At 39.5% G+C, this 22,049-nt stretch overlaps 1 protein-coding gene across 2 annotated transcripts in view; it reads right to left on the bottom strand.

Annotated features, from left to right (window-relative positions):
* Positions 1-274: 274 nt before the first annotated feature.
* KCNN2 (potassium calcium-activated channel subfamily N member 2) overlaps positions 275-22,049 on the bottom strand; it is a 454,526-nt gene continuing 432,751 nt past the window's right edge. For both annotated transcript variants that reach the window (XM_038551827.1, XM_038551826.1), the window contains exons 6-8: positions 10,209-10,336; positions 3,943-4,012; positions 275-875 (exon numbers count right to left, since the gene is read on the bottom strand). In XM_038551827.1, the coding sequence (XP_038407755.1) occupies positions 588-875; positions 3,943-4,012; positions 10,209-10,336 (486 nt within the window). In that variant the 3' untranslated portion in view covers positions 275-587. The remainder of the gene's footprint in view (positions 876-3,942; positions 4,013-10,208; positions 10,337-22,049) is intronic.

The raw sequence follows: 22,049 nt of genomic DNA, 5'->3' as shown, positions 1-22,049 counted from the left end.
CCCTCCACATAATTTGGAAACAAAGGGAATTAGAAACTAGACATCATGAACTCAAAAAGAATAGTAAGCTGGCTGCATCAAATGAATGTGACAATAACATTTCATGATGGGGGAAAATCTTTGCGAATAGAGTACAGAGCGATTAAAAGCCTTCTTCCAACTGGCTAGACAGGGTGAAGAAAGTTATCAACATGTGTCAGATAACCAGTCCTTTTAACTTGAAAACAAGGCAAGAAGTGAACCTTTAGAAATGTCAAGTGACCAAACAAGTATGTGCAGAAATTAACTTTTTTTATTATATATCATATAATGTAGTAGTAAAGTTTGTTTGAAGTGCATGAATAAAAAGTTAGTGAAATTACAGGAGGAACAATCTATATAGCAATAATAGGTGCATTCCTTGTGCATCTGAAAGGAAAAGAAAGAGTTTTCACTCATTTTGGCCTAAAACTTAGTGTCAGGTTCCCAGGATTCTGACATCAGAACCCGGATAACGCTGATTAGAACCATAGGGGCTTTACAATAAAAGCTAAAATATTGACCATATGATGGCAAAAAGTCTTATTTTGTGGTTAACTGATTCTCTTCTAGCTACTCTCTGATGACGTTGGTGGCGCTGTGGAGGAGGACCGCCGTCTCCTGGATGAGGACCGGGACCGCTCGGCATTGTAGGTGACATGCTTATCATAGTTCTCCATCTGAGCCTCAATGAAATCTCTCTGCTGTTGCCTGATGGTCTGGCTGATTAGCCCAGGGAGGGCGTGGATGCTGCCAATCAAAGTCTCTAGTTTTGTTTCCACGGTAACAATCCTCTTCTCAAAGTCTTCACTCCGTTCGTTTAGGTCAGAAATCATGTCATACATGATGTTCTGGGTCTGCAAAACAGGATGGGAGACGAATAGAGAAACCAAAAACAAAGGTTTCAGGACACTTGCCCTGGAAGCAAATGGTCAATTCTCACAGTCTGAGGACCGGTTTCCTTTTGGTGGCATACAAAGAAACAAGGGCATCAGCTAATGGAACACTTTACTTTGCAAAGCAGATTCAGTATGTCTGTTCAATGCCAAGATTTAGAAATGTAAAATCTCTGGGTGCCTCAGTTGGCTAAATGTCTGACTCTTGGTTTTGACTCAGGTGGTGATCTCAGGATCATGAGATTGAGTCTGGTGTTGGTCTGCGTGCTGGTGTGGAACCTGCTTATGATTCTCTCTCTCCTGTTTCTTCCCTCACTCTTTGGAAAATGAATGAAATTTTTTTTCTTTTAAATTTCTTTTAAAAATGAAATTAAGGCCTGAAAATGATCTTAGGCCTTAATCTGAGGCAGTTGCAGAAAATGTCAGATAGGTACTGCTGGTGGTATGCCCAGTGATTTTTGGTAGTGTAGAGACAAAGTTGTGATTTAATATTTATATAAATCTCTTAATGGCAGTTACAAAAGTTAGCAATGTCAAATTCATTTTGCAACATATAATATTTATTGGGGCAAGGCTAATTTTTAACATCAAGTAGATTTAAAGAACAATATGCAACAGTACAGAGGGTACTAGGATGTAGCAGAAAATTCAGAAGTTGTAACCTGAAGGAAGTTTAGGAAAAATTAATTTGGTCAAGTAATTTAGTAACTTAAAGCAAGAAAAAATTCTGAAAGATCTTTTGTGGTCCTCGGTTTCAAATTATAGACTCTACATTGGGCCACATAGCATTTTTTATAGGTAAAAAATTGGGGGAGATTAAGTTACCAGTCTACACTGTTGGCTACAGGTTTATCAGAGCTGAGTGGTCTAAAAGAGAAACATGTTCTTGGTCTCCAGCGAATCTTGAATTGATTGTCTTGATGAAAGGCTATTCATGGGGATCCCTGAGTGGCTCAGCAGTTTAGCACTTGCCTTCAGCCCAGGGTGTGATCCTGGAGTACCAGGATGGAGTCTCGCATTGGGCTCCCTGCCTGGAGCACGATTCTCCCTCTGCCTGTGTCTCTGCCTCTCTCTCCCTCTCTGTGTCTCTCATGAATAAATAAATAAAATCTTTAAAGAAAAAAAAAAAAAAAGAAAAGCTATTCCTAACTTGGTCACTCAGTTATGTTTCGGGAGGCCACAGAAAGGCCAGGAAGGGAAGGACTGAGATATGAATCGTCCACTGCTGCTCTTCCTAAGTTTCAAACCCTTGGTTGAAATTGTCCATCCCTCTATAAAGTGTACTCTTATCTACTTAATAACCTCTGAATGATTATAAATGAACTGATTCACTAAAAGAGTTTACTATTCAGGACACAGACACCTAGTTTGAGCTTGGTCAGGGACACAGAGCACATTCACATTATTTTTTACTACATAGTCTTGAGATTATGTGAGCCGCATCCATTCATTCAGAAAATACTGAACCCTTATGGCATGACAGCCCTGCAGCCATAATAAGCAGCATGCAACTAAAATAATTTGAAAGAAATAGCACAGCATATATCTATGAGCATTTTGCTTTGTAGACAGACTCCTGAAGTGACATTATATAGTATAGATTTATAATATTATGTTAATTATATATTATACATAATTATATATTATACATAGTAAAATGTTATATTATTTCCAGGAGTCTGTGACATCTTTGTTCAAGATGTGTCCATGTGTGTAAATATTAATTGAGAACATATTCAAGTCTCATTTATGTGTGTTGCCCACCTTAAATGCCAACGGTAAGTCATTGAATTATTTGTTTATCTTCTAAGACCTCAAATATTCAACTTTTATATACTTGTATATAACTGACATACATTACTGACATACATTAACATGAGTATAACTTAGTTGTGTTATTTCATGAGGCTAGGACAAATAGGTATAATTTTCATAGATGATACTGGAGGCTTTATAAAGGGCATAGCTGGTTTGTTGAACAAATAAGATGTACAGGTCCAACTAGAGTTGCCCCCTTTTATTATTATTTTTAAAGATCTATTTATTTATTTTGAGAGAGAGAGTGCATGTAGGGAGGGGTAGAGGAGCCAGAGGGAGAGAGAATCTCCAGAAGACTCCCTGCTAAACTGGAGCCCAATGTAGGGCTCATCTCATGACCCTAAGATGATGACCTGAGTCAGAGTCAAGATTTGGATGCTTAACTGACTGAGCCACCCAGGCACCCCTAGAGAGAGCTGTTGCCTCTATTAAAGCATTTGTGTTAAAAGGGTAAGAACTCCACACATGCTATTATAATGCCTCCCATGGAATTGGCCCAGGAAAATGGAAGGTTGTCATTGTTGGCAAATATTCACATTTTTAAAGTGGAGTTGATTTGAAAGGAACAACCGAAAATCAACCAGATGAATCTTGTGTGACAGAAGACTCAGGAGACTATCAATGTACTTTTTTTAAAAAGTAGTATGATTTTTCAAATAAGGATCATAAAGCTTATTCAAAAAGAATCATAAATTATAAAAGCTGATTCCATTTTTTTTGGGGGGGAATGATGACTTTCATGTTATGATGCAATTTCTTACATTTAAAAAAAAAATTTCAACGCCACAGGCTTTTGAGTGGGCTTAAAGCAAATGAAAAATAATTTTATTGATGAGTCCTAGGTAGCCCTGAACATCACGGTCAAACCCGTGTAGGGTGTAGTTATGCCCTTAGAGGGATGAGACTGAATGACAAATATGAAACCAAACAGTATTGCTTCATGTTCCACTTAGGTTTCTTACAGTATTTTCAAGTCCCTGTAAATAGGAAGTTTTTTTAGAATGGGGGTTGAATAATTTATGTAGGTAAAGAGCATATGAAGGAAAAGGCTTAGAAAAATTCTAAGTTGGGTCATCATTTTGAGGGTGGTTAGTTGGGCTTGATGCATTAAACAAATTTGGGGTGTCTTCCTCCTGAAGCATGATCAGTTAGGGTGCAGTGCTTCATTCCAACAGGCCTCATCATGAGGGCTTGAGACCTCCAAACTTACCTTTGCCAGGTCCACCAAGGTATTGGCTTGGTCATTCAGCTTCCTCTGCTCCATCTTTACACTTCTTAATCTAAAAGACAGAATCTGAAGTCACAAGGGCTCCTTCCTCTCCACTGCAATCATATGCCTTCCAAAGAGCATGCAGAAAATCGACAAGAGCAAAGAACTGCATGGATAATGCCTTGAATACTTGGGGTCAAGTCCAAACTGGTTATGTATCTGGTACAATGAGAAGCATGCTTCCCCAACACCGCAAAAAAGGAAAGGAGAGAGAGAGAGAGAGGAGAGAGAGAGAGAGTAAGAGAAAGAGATGAGGTGTCCTTAGGACAACTATTTCCCAGGGAGTTAAAAGTTGAACGGAGAAAGGCTCATAAGGATTTAACCATATGAGAAAAGCCAAAACATTCCTTAAAATCCCAGTATCGTTTCAAATAGACATAGGAAGAAATAGGCAAAGCGACGGGAATTTCATCAATGTTCGGGCAGTGAGCACCTTCCTATGCCTACATGACTGGATACGGGGCATAGCCCTGTTCAGTTGGAGATGGATTGGGTTAGGTATTTGAACCTGATGAAACACAGTGATAAGTGAGATTCTTATTAGCAACAATAAAGCTTTTATTCAACCAGCAGCACAATAACTCAAAACACATAATTCCCTTATTCTTCATTCTATTGCGCTTGACTTTTATCTTAAGCAGCTATGAATTTGAAGGGGAGCCAGACCATTTCCTGGGGAGAATTTCCCTTAATTTTTTTATTGTAGATAAAAGTCAGCGGACAATTAAAATGTCTGACAGATGGGACTGCTACTTGCAAAGTTACTTTTAGATACTTTGAAATATCATTGCGTGTATCTGACAGTCAAAAATACCGCTTTAAAAAAAAATCTTTCTGAATGAAAATTCTTACTATTCCTTATCTACTGTAATATTTAAAAAAAAAATCTATTCATTGCTTACTCTGTACCAAGAAATTAAGATTTTCCCAACAAGAGAAAAGTGTTTTATTGTTCTTTAAGCCAACAATTCAAAGCCATGCTCCAGAAGAGGAACAAGACTCTCTCAGGTACTTACTAAAAAAAAAAAAGAAAGAAAGAAAAGCCACGCTCACCTTATTTACCTTGATGACACATTGTTTGCAAAGTATGGTGTTGATGTTGGAAAGAATAATTTCAATTTCCCAATTTAAAATGAGAGGTAATTACAAAAAAAAAAAAAAAAAAAAAAAAAGGATAAAAAAATTCACAGGGCAAGATTTTACTGCCAGGGAGATTTTTGCAACAAATGTTCACGATGTGCAGTGATTTTTGTTTTGAAACTATGATATCCAATATGTCACCAAATCTGCTTGACAGTGAAGATAGAGTTCCTTCTGCCAGTATGGGTTTAATTGACACCTGCCTATAACACGATATTTAACCATCTGAAACAGCTTAGGGTTATAACTTGTGGTTGTGAAGTCTGTTTCTCTATTAGGATGCCTGGAACTGTTAATTAGCTCCTTTGTGTGCTAGTCTAGGGATAGAATGTGTTTAAGTGTAATAGGAATTTACAAATATGAATTTAAGTCTAACACGTCGTTGAGATAGGTTTCTCTAAGTACTTAACAAGGATTACCGTTCTTGATGTAAGCCTTTTAAAAACAAGTCCCTGACCTTCCCCCTGCCAAAAAAAAAAAAAAAAAAAGAAACCTTGAAACATGTGTGGAGGTCATTCTACAGAAATGTACTAAAGAGAACAAAGGCGAGGGACACGGACTCCATTCTCCCTGGCCCTAACTTGACCTTCGGTTTCTTAATGTAGGAAAGGAAGTGGGTTAGGTTAGGACAGTGTTTCTGAAGTGCTGGATTTATCCCAGCAGAGGTGCTCGAGAGGGCTAAGTGACACTCAAAAAAAAAAAAAGAAAGAAAACCTTGAGTACTGAACCAGATGGAGAGACAGTTATTCTCTTGAATTCTCTTCCAATTCTTGATTATTACAAGAAAAATGTCGCAGGCCGGTCCTATCCTGTTTTTATCTCTCAACACCTGCGAGTCTCTCCTTTTTGAAAAAAAGAGAGAGCAGGCTTGCAGCTGAGAGCTTTCTGCGGCAACAGTCCGTGTCTAGAATTCAACTCCAGTGTTTCAATTGTCGGCTGATGCCACCTTTGCCTCTCCTGTCTGGGAATGGTACTTTTTGTGATAGGGATTTGCATCAGGCTTTGTTTTCAAATTTAAGTAATAGAACGGTAGGCATGTGAGTAGTTCAGGTTTGGGGAACGAGTCAGAAGCCTCCAGCAACTGGTAAGCGCAAAGTCCTGAGCCTGGCCAGTCTCCAGGGCTGGTCCCTTAGCTGAAGTGGAGACTCTGTATTTCAAACCATGAAGCCTTCTTTGCTTCTCCTTAATTCCAATATTGTGTTTCTGACAGTAGAATTTTGCCCATTTTCTTTGCAACTTGTCTGGAAAGCTGCCATGGAGCAGCCCTATGTGATTGGAATCCCTTGAGCTCCCTGAACTCAAGTCATCTTGCCTCACTGCTCCTGAGACTGCCTGTGCCCTGGAACTGGCAGAAAAAGCCTGCTTAAAGCTGTAGCTGCCAGAATAAAAGGTAACCTGCAGGTGTGTATTTTACTCCCTGCCCCAGATAAGAAGAATAAGGAACATATGTTGACTTCTTCCTTGTGAACTTCACTTATCACAGGAAAATATCATGATTTTGGATCACATTTCCATAGCAGCAATCAGACTACTAGAATTCACAAATAAAGGATCCGCTTGGGTGCATGCAGCCGGTAGAAAATTCTGCAAATGTTGAGGGGAGTGGCTCACACAACTTACTTCCGAGCTCTATTTTCATTTTGTTGAAATAAAAAGACAAAACAAAAGAAAAGAAACTGTAAAATATTCCAGAACAAAATAACACAGTGTGGCGTTCAGTAGTGCACAGGGGGCTCGATTCATTGGCTGAAAGATCCTGTTAAGGTTCTGCAGGATTTTGGAACAGTGATCAAAGAAAAAAACTGTTCAATTAGATCACCATCCTTCTCAGCTGTGAGACTGTCCCACCTGAAACACAGCACTTTCTCCAGAACTAGGGTTCAGAAGGTGGAACCTCTCTCGGGTCATTATGGCCTCTTTGATACACGGTGTCTAAGGAAAAGACAGGACCCATTTGGGCCTCATGTGAATGTCTTAGGGTTATAAGGGCAATACTCCCAACAACAGGATCATAATGTTGTCGGTGTTTTGGGGAGGGGGTACATCTCTTCTGATTTGGGGCCATTTAGAAGTCTGGCGTTCTGGAAAGTGGGTAATCCAAAGGCTCAGCATTAGAGAAATTCCCTTTTACTGAATTTCTCAGCTTGGAGACAAGTTCCTGTTGATTGCTGGGTCTGTAGTTGAAATGGAAGAACGATAAACTTTAAAAAGGTAAAGCTGATACCAGAAAAAGTGCTCAAAGGTCTAGAGAAACAGAATGCTTCATGGCACTATAAGTGATGATCCCAAAAGATCCATACCGAAGAGGACGGGGCCTGGAGGAGCAGGCATGTCTAGCGGACCCTAGGGGAGGCCATGTGTCATGGAGAGATGCTAGGAAGAGGGGAGTCCTGGCGGAGCTCTGGAAAAGCTCTCAGGACACATCAGAGGATGGGTGAGGCCAGCAGAGCTCTAGCAAATGAATTTGTCAATCTGTGTCTAAATAGTGGGCAATGGGAACCTTGCCCTGAAGAATCGAGCCCTGTGTGCTTTCCTGCATGACTTCACTCACTAACTTAAAATGAGAGTTTAGGCATGATTAGAATAATCTAGCCAAACCCAGCCCTTATAAATTCTCAGCTATACTTTTTTTTTTTTTTACAAAGTATAAGTACCCTCCCACCTCAAAGGAAATCTGATAACCCCAAGAGTAAATTATAAAACAATTCAGAACGTTTGCGTTGCTCAAAGCTTCTATACTTCAGAAGTACATGTTGCTACTGAAGAAACAGAATGAGAAATGTCTGCAAGAAGCAGAAGAATCATGAATGGTTTCCTCTGTTACTCCACCCCGCAGCAGTTTGCTGGAAGACCCATGGAACCGAAACCCTTAAGACTGGGTCAGTGCACCTTCTAGCAATCTAACTTCCAACTTTGCTTCACCCAGTATTTTTTTCTAACACATTATAAAAAATTTCCAAACCTATAGCAAAGTGGAAAAAAATTTACAGTGAACACCCGTAGGCCGCCCCCCACCCCCTGCCACCCGACATTGGAGCATAAATGCACTTTGTGACAAGATACATTAAGTATATAAATACCCACCATTCACATGCGGCTACAAAATTATTACTGAAACCATCAAAGCAGTTTTTCCAATAGTTCCGTTATATAGAAATTTGTCTATGGCACCAAAGGCCAGTCCCGTTTCATTTTCTAAGTAATAGGTACATGGAACTGACGGAGGGGTTATAAATGTGATCCCAGAGAAAATGGGATGTGTGGTCGCTGGACCCAGGGATGGACCACACCTATCCACCCCCACAGGGGTAAGTTTTCTTTTTTAATACGCTTGAACAATATAGGTTAGTATTGAAACATTAAAAGTACAAAGAATGATGTTTCCACAGTATGCCACAGGTATCTCGTATATGAGTGTTGGGTTTCTATGTGGTACGGCTGGGTGGGGTGGTCGTGTAGGAATGACCACTCTACCAGGAGAGGTGTACTTGGGGACCCCTGAGGAGAAGACTATCCTCAGAGGTGAAGGCTCAGCATCTCTCAGGGGACTCGCTCTCTAAGATGTAAACTTTAAGGAATCAAGATATGGAGGCTCCTAGGGAGTGGCATTCGGTTGTAAGGGCAGCCTTGATCTCCAGAAAGCAGTTTCCTCTTGGGAGTCAGATCTGAGCCAGGATTCCCCTGTGTTTCCCAGACTTTGACAGAGTATTATCTTAACATTCTACCCTTTCCTTACAATGGGATAAAAAAGAGTTGGGGCCCCAGTGTGAAGTCCCAGAGATAAGAGAGAGATGGTGTCACTTTGGTGCTGGTGGCAGCAAAAACATGACTGAAGAGCTCTGAGTAGCCATGAGGGCCAGCTACTCTACTGGACGTGCAGAATCTCCCTCTGTTTTAGACCTCAGGGTGCCCTGATTTTATTCTCATTAAAGGAGGTAGCAATTTCCAGACATTGTCCACATGTTCAGTGATAGCTATATAAAAACGCACAGTTGGAGGGAGAGGTGACAGGGTAGACATTTGAAAGCTTAGTGACCTCCCATGGACTCTAAGTGTGGTATATTAAGTCTGTACCACCTGAGGACATTGCAATAAAAACTCCAGCTTCAGAGCTTTCTGGTCTGCCATGCTAGGCAGCTTGAGAAAGGCACATCTTGCTGTCTAATGAGGATGCCTCGTGTTTACCCATCTTTCCGTAATTTCCCTGGTAGGCTGAATGAGGAAAGCTACTTTTTCTGACCCACGAATGTGACAGATCTGCTCTTCCCCACACAGAAATGGCATTGAGCTAGGACCAAGGCTGCACAGCCTCAAGATTGATGCCCACAGTAATGTACTTACGGTAAGGACGCTGCCAGCCTGGGGGAGAAAGAGCTGGTGCTTTCAAGTCATTATTGAAACTCACTACATAGGCACTTGTCCTTTAAAAGTCTATGATAGTTACATACAGCAGAACAACAAAATGGCATGAAAAACTTAAGTGGAATCACGGTGGTCTGGATGAAGTCAGAATAATGATACAAGAGTGGAAGGCCTAAAGGCACTATATAATCTATAATGAACACATAGCATATAGAAATTCCCCCAAGTTCTGAGTAAAGACTAATTAAAAAATACAACTATTAAATCAAGTGCCTATACTACCTTCATATAAACATCTTGTTAAAAAATCCAGATATGTCATAAAATATTAAATGTTTTTCAAGATTTTGCAGTAGATACGAACTAAACATCTTAGAGCAAACTAGACGAATAACTAAGCTACATTAAGAAATACAATTGCAATGGAAAATATTGTTTCTAAAGAGAGAAACTGAGGAGACATTTTAATTAATATATTAATGACTATTCTCCCAATAACAAATGCTTTTTAGTCCTCAAAAGAATGGACAGTTTTCTCAGGCTTTCATTTATGGAATTACTGAATTGCCAAATAATGTCTTCTGGGCACAGACATGACAATGTTTTCTTTTTCCCTCTCTCACGAGAGAAGAATGACTGAGTGTGAGAATTCAGACCCAGAGCTACACAAGCAGGATGACAATGAAATGAGAAATGGTACTTACTGATGAATAGCTTGCAAGAATTTTCGTTGATGTTTTCTTACTTTTGCATGATCTATCTTTTTTACTAGCTTGGTATTTTTGTAAATTAGCCATGTTTCCCTGAGTACATTGGCAGCTGCGTTTTTCACCTGTTAAGAAAACAAACAAACGAACAAAGCAGTTGATAAATTCCAAAGCAGAGTCCTTTGCAACGTGGCTGGGGGTCATATTTGTCAACTGAATGATCATGGTTAGCTCTGTTTAGTAACTGTTTCTCAAATCTATGTATTTGTCTTGAATCTGTGCCTGTTAAAAAGTACCTGTTTCTATCTGGAAACCACATTTAAAATGGAATATTAGGGAGGTACTGATCTCTTTCTGGGACAACCTCTACCCCTCAGGAACCTTTTTATTCAACCAGTTCCTCCCTCCCTCCCTCCCTCCCTTCCTTCCTTCCTTCCTCTCTCTCTCTCTCTCTCTCTCTCTCTCTCTCTCTCTCTGTCTCAAGTCAAGAGGTGCTTGTCACCTGTCTGGCAAAGCTACAGGAAAAAAAGAGGTGTTGATTTCCCCACCCCGTAGTGCAATTGTTATCACCATGTTCTTCATTTCCCTGGAGGAAGGCAAAGTGCCAGAAGGCCAAGGTGAATCTTGTCTTTTGCAAGCTTGTTTGGCATTTTTGGCTGCAAACTACAGGAAGGGTATGTTTCCACCGCTGAATGTCCAAGCAGACCGATTATTCTTCTGCCCTCCTGGGGTGACTTAGCAAACTGTTTGCCTGTTCACACACTTTTAATGAGCTAACTGACAGAGAGTCTATGTTGTCCTGATTTTGTTGGTTGATTTAGGTACACTGCGTTGCAAATGGATGAGACAAACCTGAAAGATCGAAGTGTTTTAGTAATGCTGCCAAGACCTATTGCTGCTGTTGGAAGGTGTGAATACTTCCTGGTAATATTCAAGCATTTGCTTTCTTGATTAGCATCCTCAACAATTCCTGAAACCTGAGAAAGGCCCAGCTAGGGTCATGTTCAGCCTCTTCCCTGCTCACAGTACAGGGTCTGATGACTCAGAAGTTTCACTTAGGCTTATTATTAATAACTTGCTCTAAAAAGTTGACCCATGAGGCAAAACATGAGACTGTTAACTCTAGGAAATGAACTGGAAAAAAAAAAAAGGAAATGAACTGAGGGTTGCTAGAGGGGAGGTGGGTAGGGATGAGGTAACTGGGTGATGGGCGTTAAGGAGGGCATTTGATGTGATGAGCACTGGATATTATATGCAATTGATGAATCACTAATCTCTACCTCTGAAACTAATAACAAGAACAAAAAAGTTGATCCATTGAATTCTTCTGAGTGATGGATGAAGGATGTTTCTGTGGGGGCTGGGTAGAGGAAGATGACTTTGTAAGAAAGGCAAAGTGGTGGGGAAGACAGAGCAGTGAACTGGACCTGAGAAATGGTTCTAAGTTCTTGGCTTTGGACTAACCAACTTGGGCCAAGGAGACTAGCTAAACTTTGTAGGACTTCAGTTTTCTCTTCCCAACATAAGAAGAGTAGAGAATTATTTCTGAAGTCCTTTTCAGGCCTTAGTTTTCAATAAGGAAGAGTCTTAGAATTACAACTCAGGTCCCAAGGATGTGTATTTTTTTCACTTTTAGCACAGAAAACATCAGGTCTGGTGGCTGATGGTGAATCCTGTTTGTGCTGCTATAAAGGTTTCTTTGTGTGAAATTGTATTGCTAGAACCTGCTTTAAGAAGATGACTCGTTTCTTAAAACTGCTTTTAGCAGTGGCTTTGCTTTATGATGCATTTCCTCTGGATATTCAACAGACTCTGCAGAGAGAACATTCATTCTGAAACCAGCAGAAATATGGCTGAAAACCTTAGGTGCTGAGCACCAGCAGTGCATCCAGGAAACATCACCACCATCTGCAGTGAAATTAAAAGGTATTCCAGTGAAATTCTTGGCTCTTCATTCTTAGAGAAACAGATTTCTCTTCTTTACAGGGGTAGGAGTCACCTTTGGGAAGGCTTTTCCATCTGCTCTTTATGTCCTTTTCAGAGGTTAGGATGCTATGTAAGTGACCAAGGGTTGTGGGCCTTGATTTTAAAGGGAGAGGGGCTGGAAATTACTGGCCAACACTGACTCGGATTGGAATAGACCCTTCCCCACTAAGTGACAGAAGGGCCAGTGAAGGGAAGTCTCAGCTGTCTGAACAGCTTTGGCTGCCCAGAAGATAGTAAGGGGCCCTGGTGGATGCCTCCTCCTTGATTTTATCAGCTCAAGACACAGAGGAGGAAGCTAGAAAACTTGGGAAAAACAGATGGGACAGTAACACAGCAGTTGAACATACTAATGTTTGCAAGAGAACATAACAACTGATTTTTGCTGTGGATTCCCACCCATAAACAGCAAATGCCAAATTACTCAAGTTCTTAAATCTTTAAAAAGGCGATTTGCTGCTTGTCCTCAATGTATTTTAAATGATTTTTTTTTTTCTCTTTGGGATGGTGGGGAAATGGCCGAAGTGGAGTAGGGAACCTCTATTTCTGAGACCATTGGGGTGGGTAACACCTCCAAAGTCTTTGTGGCAGGATTGGTATGCACAAAATGCTCATTGCAGTTGACAGGCTAAAAATGAAAATGATTCCTCATTTGAAAATGAAATCCCTACAGCTGCTTTTAAAAACTGTGAGACAGATGCATTTATGTTGAAACATTCCCCTTTCTAACTCCCTAATAGGTTTTGAAACACAAGAATAAAACTCTGAAGGCATCCCACTTAACTGGTACTTTTCAAGATGGAGGCTACACAACAAACATCCAAGAGTAGAAACACATACTCTCTGCCTAGTGATCACACATGTGTCCAAGATAAGTAGGTTTATCCAGTTCCTCTTAGGGCCAAAAGGGAAAGGGAACAGTGAGAAAACAGGGTAGGAAGTATCTCTGTGTTCTATAAGTTTGAACAATGGGGAATTATTACAGGGCAGGATAGCCAACTGGAGAAAAGAAGTGGGTCTACATCATTCAGATGAAAGGGAAGTTGATTTAGAGGGCAGGTTTCTTTCGTTTATGAAGTTAAGAACCCTGCCATCCAGTCATCTCACAAAATAACCTGAAAGCTCCCTCTTGCCCTTTGGGGGCATTTACAAACTCTCAGAGGGCAGGGGCCTTGTCACTAATCTTTGTGTCTCTCTAGCTCCATGCTTTGGGCATAACTGGTACTAAATATTTGACACCATAGTATATACTTTGTATCCAAAAAACTTCTAATCATGAACCACAGATACATATTTATCAACCAAAGGACCCTTTTGATAAAAAGGGCAGACAGGTTACAAAAGAGACCCGGGATCTAAGTCTTCCCTAATAGCCATTTATGAATTCAACAAATTTATTAAGTGTCTACGACATGTTAGACACCATGATAGTTGCTATGGGGGGAATCCTAGCTATGGCCCCTCCAAAATTAGTAGCTGTAATCATTCTAGTGCCAATTAATGGGCCAACACACCACTGTGAAATAGAACTTCTTTCCTCTACATCAAAAAATAAGGAGCGATAGAAGGGAAACATGAACACTGGCTCTGCCTGACTCATGCTCAACTCTAATTAAAATCTTTATTCAGAAACATTTTGGAAGGCATATTAATAAGCAGGTATTTTGAGAAAACAAAGGCCAGAAAAGTAATACTAATTAAAAGTAATAGTACTTACCCAGATGCCTTAAAACCACCTTCATAGGTAGAAAGAATATGAAAATGTTCTGTTGCTGATTTATAGGTAACAATAACAAATTAAAGCCATAGTAGTAAAGTAAACAACATTGTTAAGTATACTAATATTTGATAAACCACAAGAGCCCTGAAAACTGATTGGCTTTGAATTGAAACTTTGCTTTGCTCAAACCTATTTAGATACCTGTTATTAGAGCCCTGTTTTTTTTTTTTTGTATATTTTTTTATTGGACTTCAATTTGCCAACAGTATAACACCCAGTGCTCATCCTGTCAAGTGGCCCCCCCTCAGTGCCCGTCACCCAGCCACCCTAACCCCCACCCACCTCCCCTTCCATTACCCTTGTTCATTGCTCAGAGTTAGGGGTCTCTCATATTCTGTCACCCTCTCTGATTTTCCCACTCATTTTCTCTCCTTTCCCCTATAATTCCTTTCACTATTTTTTATATTCCCCGTATGAGTGACACCATACGATAATTGTCCTCCTTTTGACTTACTTCACTTGTTTTAAAGGGTACTTTGTTTATAATTTTCCTTTGTTTTCGACTACTTTGATTCTTAAAGAAGAAATCTGTTTCTCTGGCTTTTTTCCTCTTGCCTCTTCCTTCAGAGAGTTATTTTGGTGCAGTGCCTCTGCTATTCTCAAATTTAAGAGGATGGGACATAATCTCTGACTTAAGCAAGAGAGTTTCCTGCCTCTCATTCTCCTAACTACAGTAAAATGTGTAAAATGTTGCCTCTTGTGCTGTGGGCAGACGTCCCCAGGATGCCTGGGACAAACATAGATAACGTTTCCAAGCCTGGACATGGACACCACATGCCGCCCGGGTCCCTCCAGAGCAGGTATGTGGTTGGATGAACACTGTAGCTTTGGAACAGGTCAAGCCCAAGTGAACCCATTTTGTGTTTTCACCCACTGGGCTCTGTCACCAAGCACAAGGTAAAAGCTAGACAGACTAAATCTTCCGGGATCTCTGTTCACTTGCTAAGAGACAAAGTAGGAACGCAAATTATATAACTGCATAATGATGTTCTTATTAGGGATCTTATTGCGAATCCTTAACAGAATTGGAAACACCCACAGTGGACATTAATATGTATAATTATCTTTTGTGGTACACCTAGCTCCTTTAAAAATCATGGCTGGGCTATCAGAGTTGCTTACTTTCATGTTCCTTTCCAAAATGGAAGTATGCAGAGGGCCAAACTCCAGGATTTCTTCTCAGTTCAGATGCGAATGAAGAGTCATAATATTTCCACAAGATAAACACACCGCCTCTGTGAGGGGATGAACTGCAAACCTACAAAATAGCTGGTCCTGTCTCACCCAGCTCCATGACAAATTATTGCATTTTCATTTTGAAATCATTAGATCATTCTGGGTACATACACCTACTTGGCCACTTTTGACCTGCAGAGCGGCATGTAAACTTTTGGAATTACGTGGAATAATCTCTCCTAATATCCTGTGCAACCAATAGTGTGTCCTGCTTTCAACTATTTTATGTGGCTAATGTTGTCAAACAGAGAAACCATTTCTGTATGAAACTGTTCCTCTGGAAACTTGTGTACGGTGAATAATTTTTCATGGAAATTGTTCAATTCAGCTAAGAGACACAATGAGAAGCTTAGAAAGTTACATCTCTTCCTGAAAGAATAATCAGATGCTTAATATTCATACTGCTTCTTCCTTATAGTCCTCTTCAGCTTTCAGGATGTCTATAATCATTACCCCTGTTGACCATCAGGAAAAAAGAAAAAAAAAAGATTTCTTCTGTGTAGTGTTTCAGGCCAGAGTTGCAGTTTTCTCTCATAAACAGCACCCTTCAATCTGTATTTTTCACAGACTGCGAAACTTTGTGGTAACTATGTATGGTGTTTAGATTCTTGTTTACTTTTGGTTATGTCCCAGAAATCATTCTCCATCATTCAGAAGCTTTTTGAACTCTTTTTTATATTTTAGGCGACCATAACATTAGTTGGGTGTGTGCAACATGGTGACTTGACACAAAATGCTCAGCATTAGTGCAGTTACCATCTGTGTGTCACCGTACAAAGCTGTCACAAGAATATTGACCATATTCTCGATGCTGTACACTTCATCCCCATGACTTACTTATTTTACAACTGGAAGCTTGTATGTCTTATTCCCCTTCAACTATCTTGCCCATCCTAACACCCCACTCTCCTCTGGCAACCATCGTTTTGTTCTGGGTATTTAAGAGCCTGATTGTTGCTTTGCTTTTTTGGTCTTTATCTATTTTTAACTCTGTTTATGCATTTAATTTCCACATATGAATGAAATCATATGGTACTTGTGTTTGAATTATTTCACTTGGCATGATACTCTCTAGCTCTATCCATGTTGTTACAAACTGCAACATTTCATTCTTTTCTATAGCTGAGTAATATTCCATTGTATATATGTATCACATCTTCATCTATCTATTCATCTATTGATTGAAACTTACATTCCTTCCATTATCTTAGTTATTTTAAATAATGCAATAAATATAGGGGTACATATATCATTTCTAATAAATGTTTTTGTTTTCAGTACTCAGAAATGGAGAGTGGATTGTATAGTATTTCTAGTTTTAATTTGTTTTAGTCACCACCATGTTGTTTTCCATTGTGAAATGGTGGAATGGTTTTCCATTCCATTTTACATTTCCACCAGCAGTTCATGAGGGGTCCCTTATCTCTACATCTTCATCAACACCTGTTATATCTTGTCTTTTTATCCTAACCATTTTCATTTGGATTTTCCGAGATGACAAGTGACGTTAAACATCTTTTCATGTACCTGTTGGGTATCTGTGTTTCTTCTTTGGAAAATCTCTGTTCAGGCCCTCTAACTATTTTTTAATTGGGATTATTTGGGGGTTTTTTGATGTTGAATTATATTAGTTCCTTATATATTTTGAATATTAACCCCCTATTTATCATTTGCAAATATACTCTCCCATTGAGTAATAGATTACCTTTCTGTTTTGTTGGTGGATGGTCCTTTTAATGTATTGTTGAATGTGGTTTACTCATATTTTGCTAAAGATTTTTATATCTATAGTCATCAGGAATATTGGCCTGTAATTTCCTTCCTTCCTTCCTTCCTTCCTTCCTTCCTTCCTTCCTTCCTTCCTTCCTTCCTTCCTTCCGTCTTTGTCTTTTCTTTTTTCTTTTTCTTTTTTTTTTTTTTTGTAGTGTCTTGAGGGTAGTGCTGACCTCGTAGAACGAATCTGGAAGCATTCCTTCCTCTTTCAACTTTCTGGAATAGTATGAGAAGAGTAGTGTTAACTCTTTGTTAAATGTTTGGTAGAATTCACTGGTGAAGCCATTTCGTCTTGGACATTTGTTGGGAGTTCATTAATGTTATGGGTTCAGTTTTACTACTAGTAATTGCTGTGCTCATATTTCCTACTTGCTGATTCAGTCTTGGAAGATTGTATGTTTCTAGGAATTTGCCCATTTCTTCTAGGTTGTCCAATTTGTTGGCATATATTTTTTTGTAGTAGTCTCTCATAATCCTTTTTATTTTTGTCATGTCCATTGTTACTTCTCCTCTTTCATTTCTAATTTTATATATTTGAGTCCTTGCTCTTTTTTTTGATTGAGGAGTTTGGTTAAGGGTTTATCCATTTTATGAACTTTTTCAATGAACCAGCTCTCAGAGTCTTGATTCCTTCTATTGTTTTTTAGTCTTGATTCCATTTACTTTGGCTCTAATGTTTAGTATTTCTTTCCTACTACCAACTTTGGGCATTATTTGTTCTTTTTTTCTAGTTTCTTTAACTGTAAGTTTATGTTATTTGTGATTGTTCTTGTTTCTTGAGGTAGGCCTGGATAGATATAAACTTCCCCCTAAGAAATGCTTTTGCTGCATTCCGAAGATTTTGGACTACTGTGTTTTCATTTTCATTTGTCTGTAGATATTTTTTTAAATTTCTTCTTTGATTCTTCATAGACCCATTGATTATTTGGTAGCGTGTTAGATAGCCACCATGTATTTTTTTTTCCAGTTTTTTCTTGTAATTGTTTTCTAGTTTCAGAGGACTGTGGTTGGAAAAGATGCTTGTTATGATGTTAATATTCTTAAATTTATTGAGACTTGTTCTTTTACCTAATATGTGCTCTGTTCTGGAGAGTGTGCCATGTGCACTTGAAAATAATACGTATTCTGCTGTTTTTAGATGGTATGTTCCTTATATATATGTTAGGTCCACATGGTCTAATGTGTGTTCAAAGCCACTGTTTCCTGGTTGATTCTGTCTGGATGATCTATCCATTGATGTAAGTGGGGCGTTAAAGTCCCCTACTATTATTATATTACTCTCAACTTATCCCTTTATGTCTATTAACATTTGCTATGTATTTAGGTGGTCCCATGTTGGGTATATGGATATTTACAATTATATCCTTTTGTTGGACTTATCCCTTTATCATTATGTAATTCCCTTCTTTGTCTCCTGGTTTGTCTGTTTTGTCTGATGTAAGTATTGCTACCCCAGGTTTTTCCCCCTTCCATTTGCATGAAATATCTTTTTCCATCCCTATACTTTTTAGTCTGTATGTGTCTCTATGTCTAAAGAGAGTCTCTTGTAGACAGCATATAGATGGGTCTGTTTTTCTATTCATCTCATCACCTGGTGTCTTCTGATTCAATCATTTAATCCACTGACATTTAAAATAATCATTGATGGGTATATACTTATTGCTATTTTATTGTTTTTTTGGTTGTTTTTGCAATTCTTTTCTGTTTCTTCTTTTCTTGCTCTCTTTTGGTTTGATAGCTCTTGGTAGCTGTATGTTAGGATTCTTTTTATTTTGTGTGTATCTATTACAGGTTTTTGGCTGTGGTTACAATGAGGTGCCTATATAACATCCAGTGTATATAACAGTCTATAGTAAGTTGATGGTTACTTCAGTTTAAAGGCATTCTAAAAGCGGTACCTTCCTAGAGGGGTGCCTGGATGGCTCAGTCTGTTAAGCATCCGACTCTTGATTTTGGCTTAGGTCATGATCTCAGGATTGTGAGACCGAGTCCTGCATCAGGCTCTGTGCTGGGTGTGAAGCCTGCTTAAGACTTTTTCTCTCTCTACCTAATAAATAAATAAATAAAAGCACTACCTTTCTTTTTTTTTTTTTTAAGATCTTATTTATTCGTTTGAGAGAGAGAGAGAGAGAGAGAGAACAAGCAGGGGGAAAGGGAGAAGCAGGCTCCCTGCTGAGCAGGGAGCTCAACTCCAGGCTCCATCCAAGGACCCCAGGATCACGACCTGAGCCGAAGGCAGACATTCAACCAGTGAGCCACCCAGGTGCCCCAGAACATTTAAGTTTTAAGTTTAGTCATTTCAATACGTGTTATGCTGTCAGCCTCTTTGGGTTTATCTTGTTTGGGTCTACTTCCTGGACCTGGATATCTGTTTCTTTCCCCCAGGTTAGAGAAGTTTTCAGCTGTTCTTTCTTTGGTAAGTATCCTGCCCCTTTCTCTCTCTTGTTTCTGGGACCCCTATAATGTGAGTTACCCGGTCTTCCATCTATTTCCTGCCTCCTTTGATCTGTTGTTGATTCCCTCTAGTGTGTTTTTCACTTATTGTTGTATTTTTCAGCTCTGATTGGTTCTTTATATTTTCTATCCCTATTGAAGTTCTGAGTTCACCCCAACTCTGGTGAGCATCTTGAGGACCATTACTTTAACTCTTTATCAGGTAGGTTACTTATCTCCATTTTGTTTGTTCAGTTGTCTTAGATTTTGCCTTTTTCTTTCCTTTTGAATCTATTCCTCTGTGTCTTAATTTTGTCTCTCTTTGCTTATTACAATGTATTAGGTAGATCAGCTATGTCTCCTGGTCATGAAGTATTGGTCTTACATAGAGAGTGTCCTGTGGGGCCCAGTAGCATAGTCAAATCTGGCCACCACAACCAGGTACTCCGAGGTGTCCCCTGTGTTGGCTACATGTGCTCAGGCTTTGACTGCTCTAGGACCACTGGTAGATGGGGATAGCCCCCCTCCCTGGGGCAGTAGCTGCTTCAGGGGGATGCTCACTGGATGTAGCTGGATGACCAGTGCCAGCAAGGTAGATGGAGAGTACCAAAATTGGCTCCTACAAGTCTGGCCAGCCAGGCTGAAGGAGGGCAAGAAAATGGGTGTCCATCAGCCCTTCTATTCCTGGAGTAAGCTCCTACCAATTTGAATTCAGAAGCTACAGGGACTCATCTTTCTGGTGCAGGTCCCCAGTAATGGTAGATGCTCCATGTGGGGTTAGATGCTTAGTCCTTAGGTAGGATCTCTGTGCCTGTCATATCCCTGACCATCCTATGGGTTACTATGCAGGGGATTTGGTTCTCAACCACATCTTTGCCCCTTTGCCATGTGGCTTTTTCCTTATGTCTTTAATTGTAGATCTGATCTGCTAGTCTTCAGGTAATTTTCAGAGTCAGTTGCATTATCTTTCCTTGTAGCCTTGGTGTATCCATAGGAAGAGGTGAGCTCAGGATCCTATTATTCCATCATCTTCCAGTATTTTAGACTTTTTATTTAAAAAGTTAAAATTATAAATGGGCCCATTTAGAAATTCCATAAATAACTGATGGAATCAAGTTCCAAGTAAATGATACTTGTTAAGTTGAAGAGGACTATAAAGGAGCTATATTTTCATATATTGTATTGATTATAATAATGAAATGGGTATCATAAATGAGAAATTTGATTCTAATGCCATTTTAACACTTGTACCTCTACTGAGTGACATTTTGCCTATAAAATTCAAGCCGTCAGCAAGTCTGTTGGAGTGCTATAAGAGATTTCTGTCCCAAGTAATACTGCAAAGCAGCTACACTTTTAAGAAGTAGTAATGAGGTAATATAATTGATAAAGCATTGTGGAGAATGTGAACTTTGAAATTAGAATAGTATTTCTTACTAAAAAAGCTTTCTATAAAGAAAATCCCTATAGATGATGTTGCTTTAATACAAGAACTTAGAACAACTGCAAGAAAGACTTGAAAACATGGTCCATTTGGGGAAATGACACCCATTCACAAAAACCAAAGGAAGTCATCTAGATCCACAATCCTCCAAAGCAGACCAGGAATGGGTTTTAGGAGGCTCATGAGCAACAGAAGCAAGAACACAAGTACATAGATCTTCCATCTGTTTGCTGGAGGCACAGTAAAAGCTTGAAATTCCCTGAGTCGTGGGCTATGATATTTCAGTTCTACATCCTCAGTGGTTAATGCAGAACCCCAACTATACTAGGTATGCTGTATACTTTTGTTAAATACCTATTATAGTAAATTGAGTATATACAAGGAATATCCCTGGGGAATAACCCACGAAAGCAGCAGTTCTCACCATGGGCAATTTGGTCTCATAAGGGGACATTTGGCAATGTCTAGAGGCATTTTTGGTTGTCACAAGTCAGGGGAAATGCTACTGGCATCTACCAAGGATGCTGCTAAACAATCAACAACTCACAGAGACATCTGCAGAACAGAGAACTATCTAGTTCCAAAGGTCAATAGTGCTAAGGTTGAGTGACCCTGGGCTAAACTAATTCAATTCTAAAACCAAGCTGGAATATCTCCCAAATGAACCTGGGAGACCTGTACAAGTATCACAGATCTCTTCATCAAAGGCGTTCTACTGTGGGTTTGAAGATCAGTCTGTTCAGAAGTAGGATATGGAACAGCAATAGCCTAAAGTCAACCTAAAGAAATTATATGTATGCTTCTTTTCTTTTTTAAAGATTTTATTTATTTATTCATGAGAGACACATAGAAAGGGAGAGAGGCAGAGACACAGACAGAGGGAGAAGCAGACTCCCTACAGGGAGCCCGACGTGGGACTCAATCCTGGGATTCCAGGATCGCGCCCTGGGCCGAAGGCAGGCACAAACCACTGAGCCACCCAGGGATGCCATATGTATGCTTCTTAAGTTAAAACTAAGTACCTACTTATGAAACACGGAGGATTCCGCCCCAACATGCTAACTTGGTTTCTCCTATTTGTGATCCTGTCACACCTTTTGTTTTTGTTGCCGAAAAGATTTACATGTTTGGGCTATGTTGTATTCTCATGTCATTTTCTACCTCTGTATGGCAATAAGTCAATTCTTGT

The sequence above is a fragment of the Canis lupus genome, chromosome 11, assembly GCF_011100685.1.
Source record: "Canis lupus familiaris isolate Mischka breed German Shepherd chromosome 11, alternate assembly UU_Cfam_GSD_1.0, whole genome shotgun sequence".
Lineage (NCBI taxonomy): Eukaryota > Metazoa > Chordata > Mammalia > Carnivora > Canidae > Canis > Canis lupus.
This window is presented reverse-complemented; position numbering and strand designations above follow the sequence as displayed.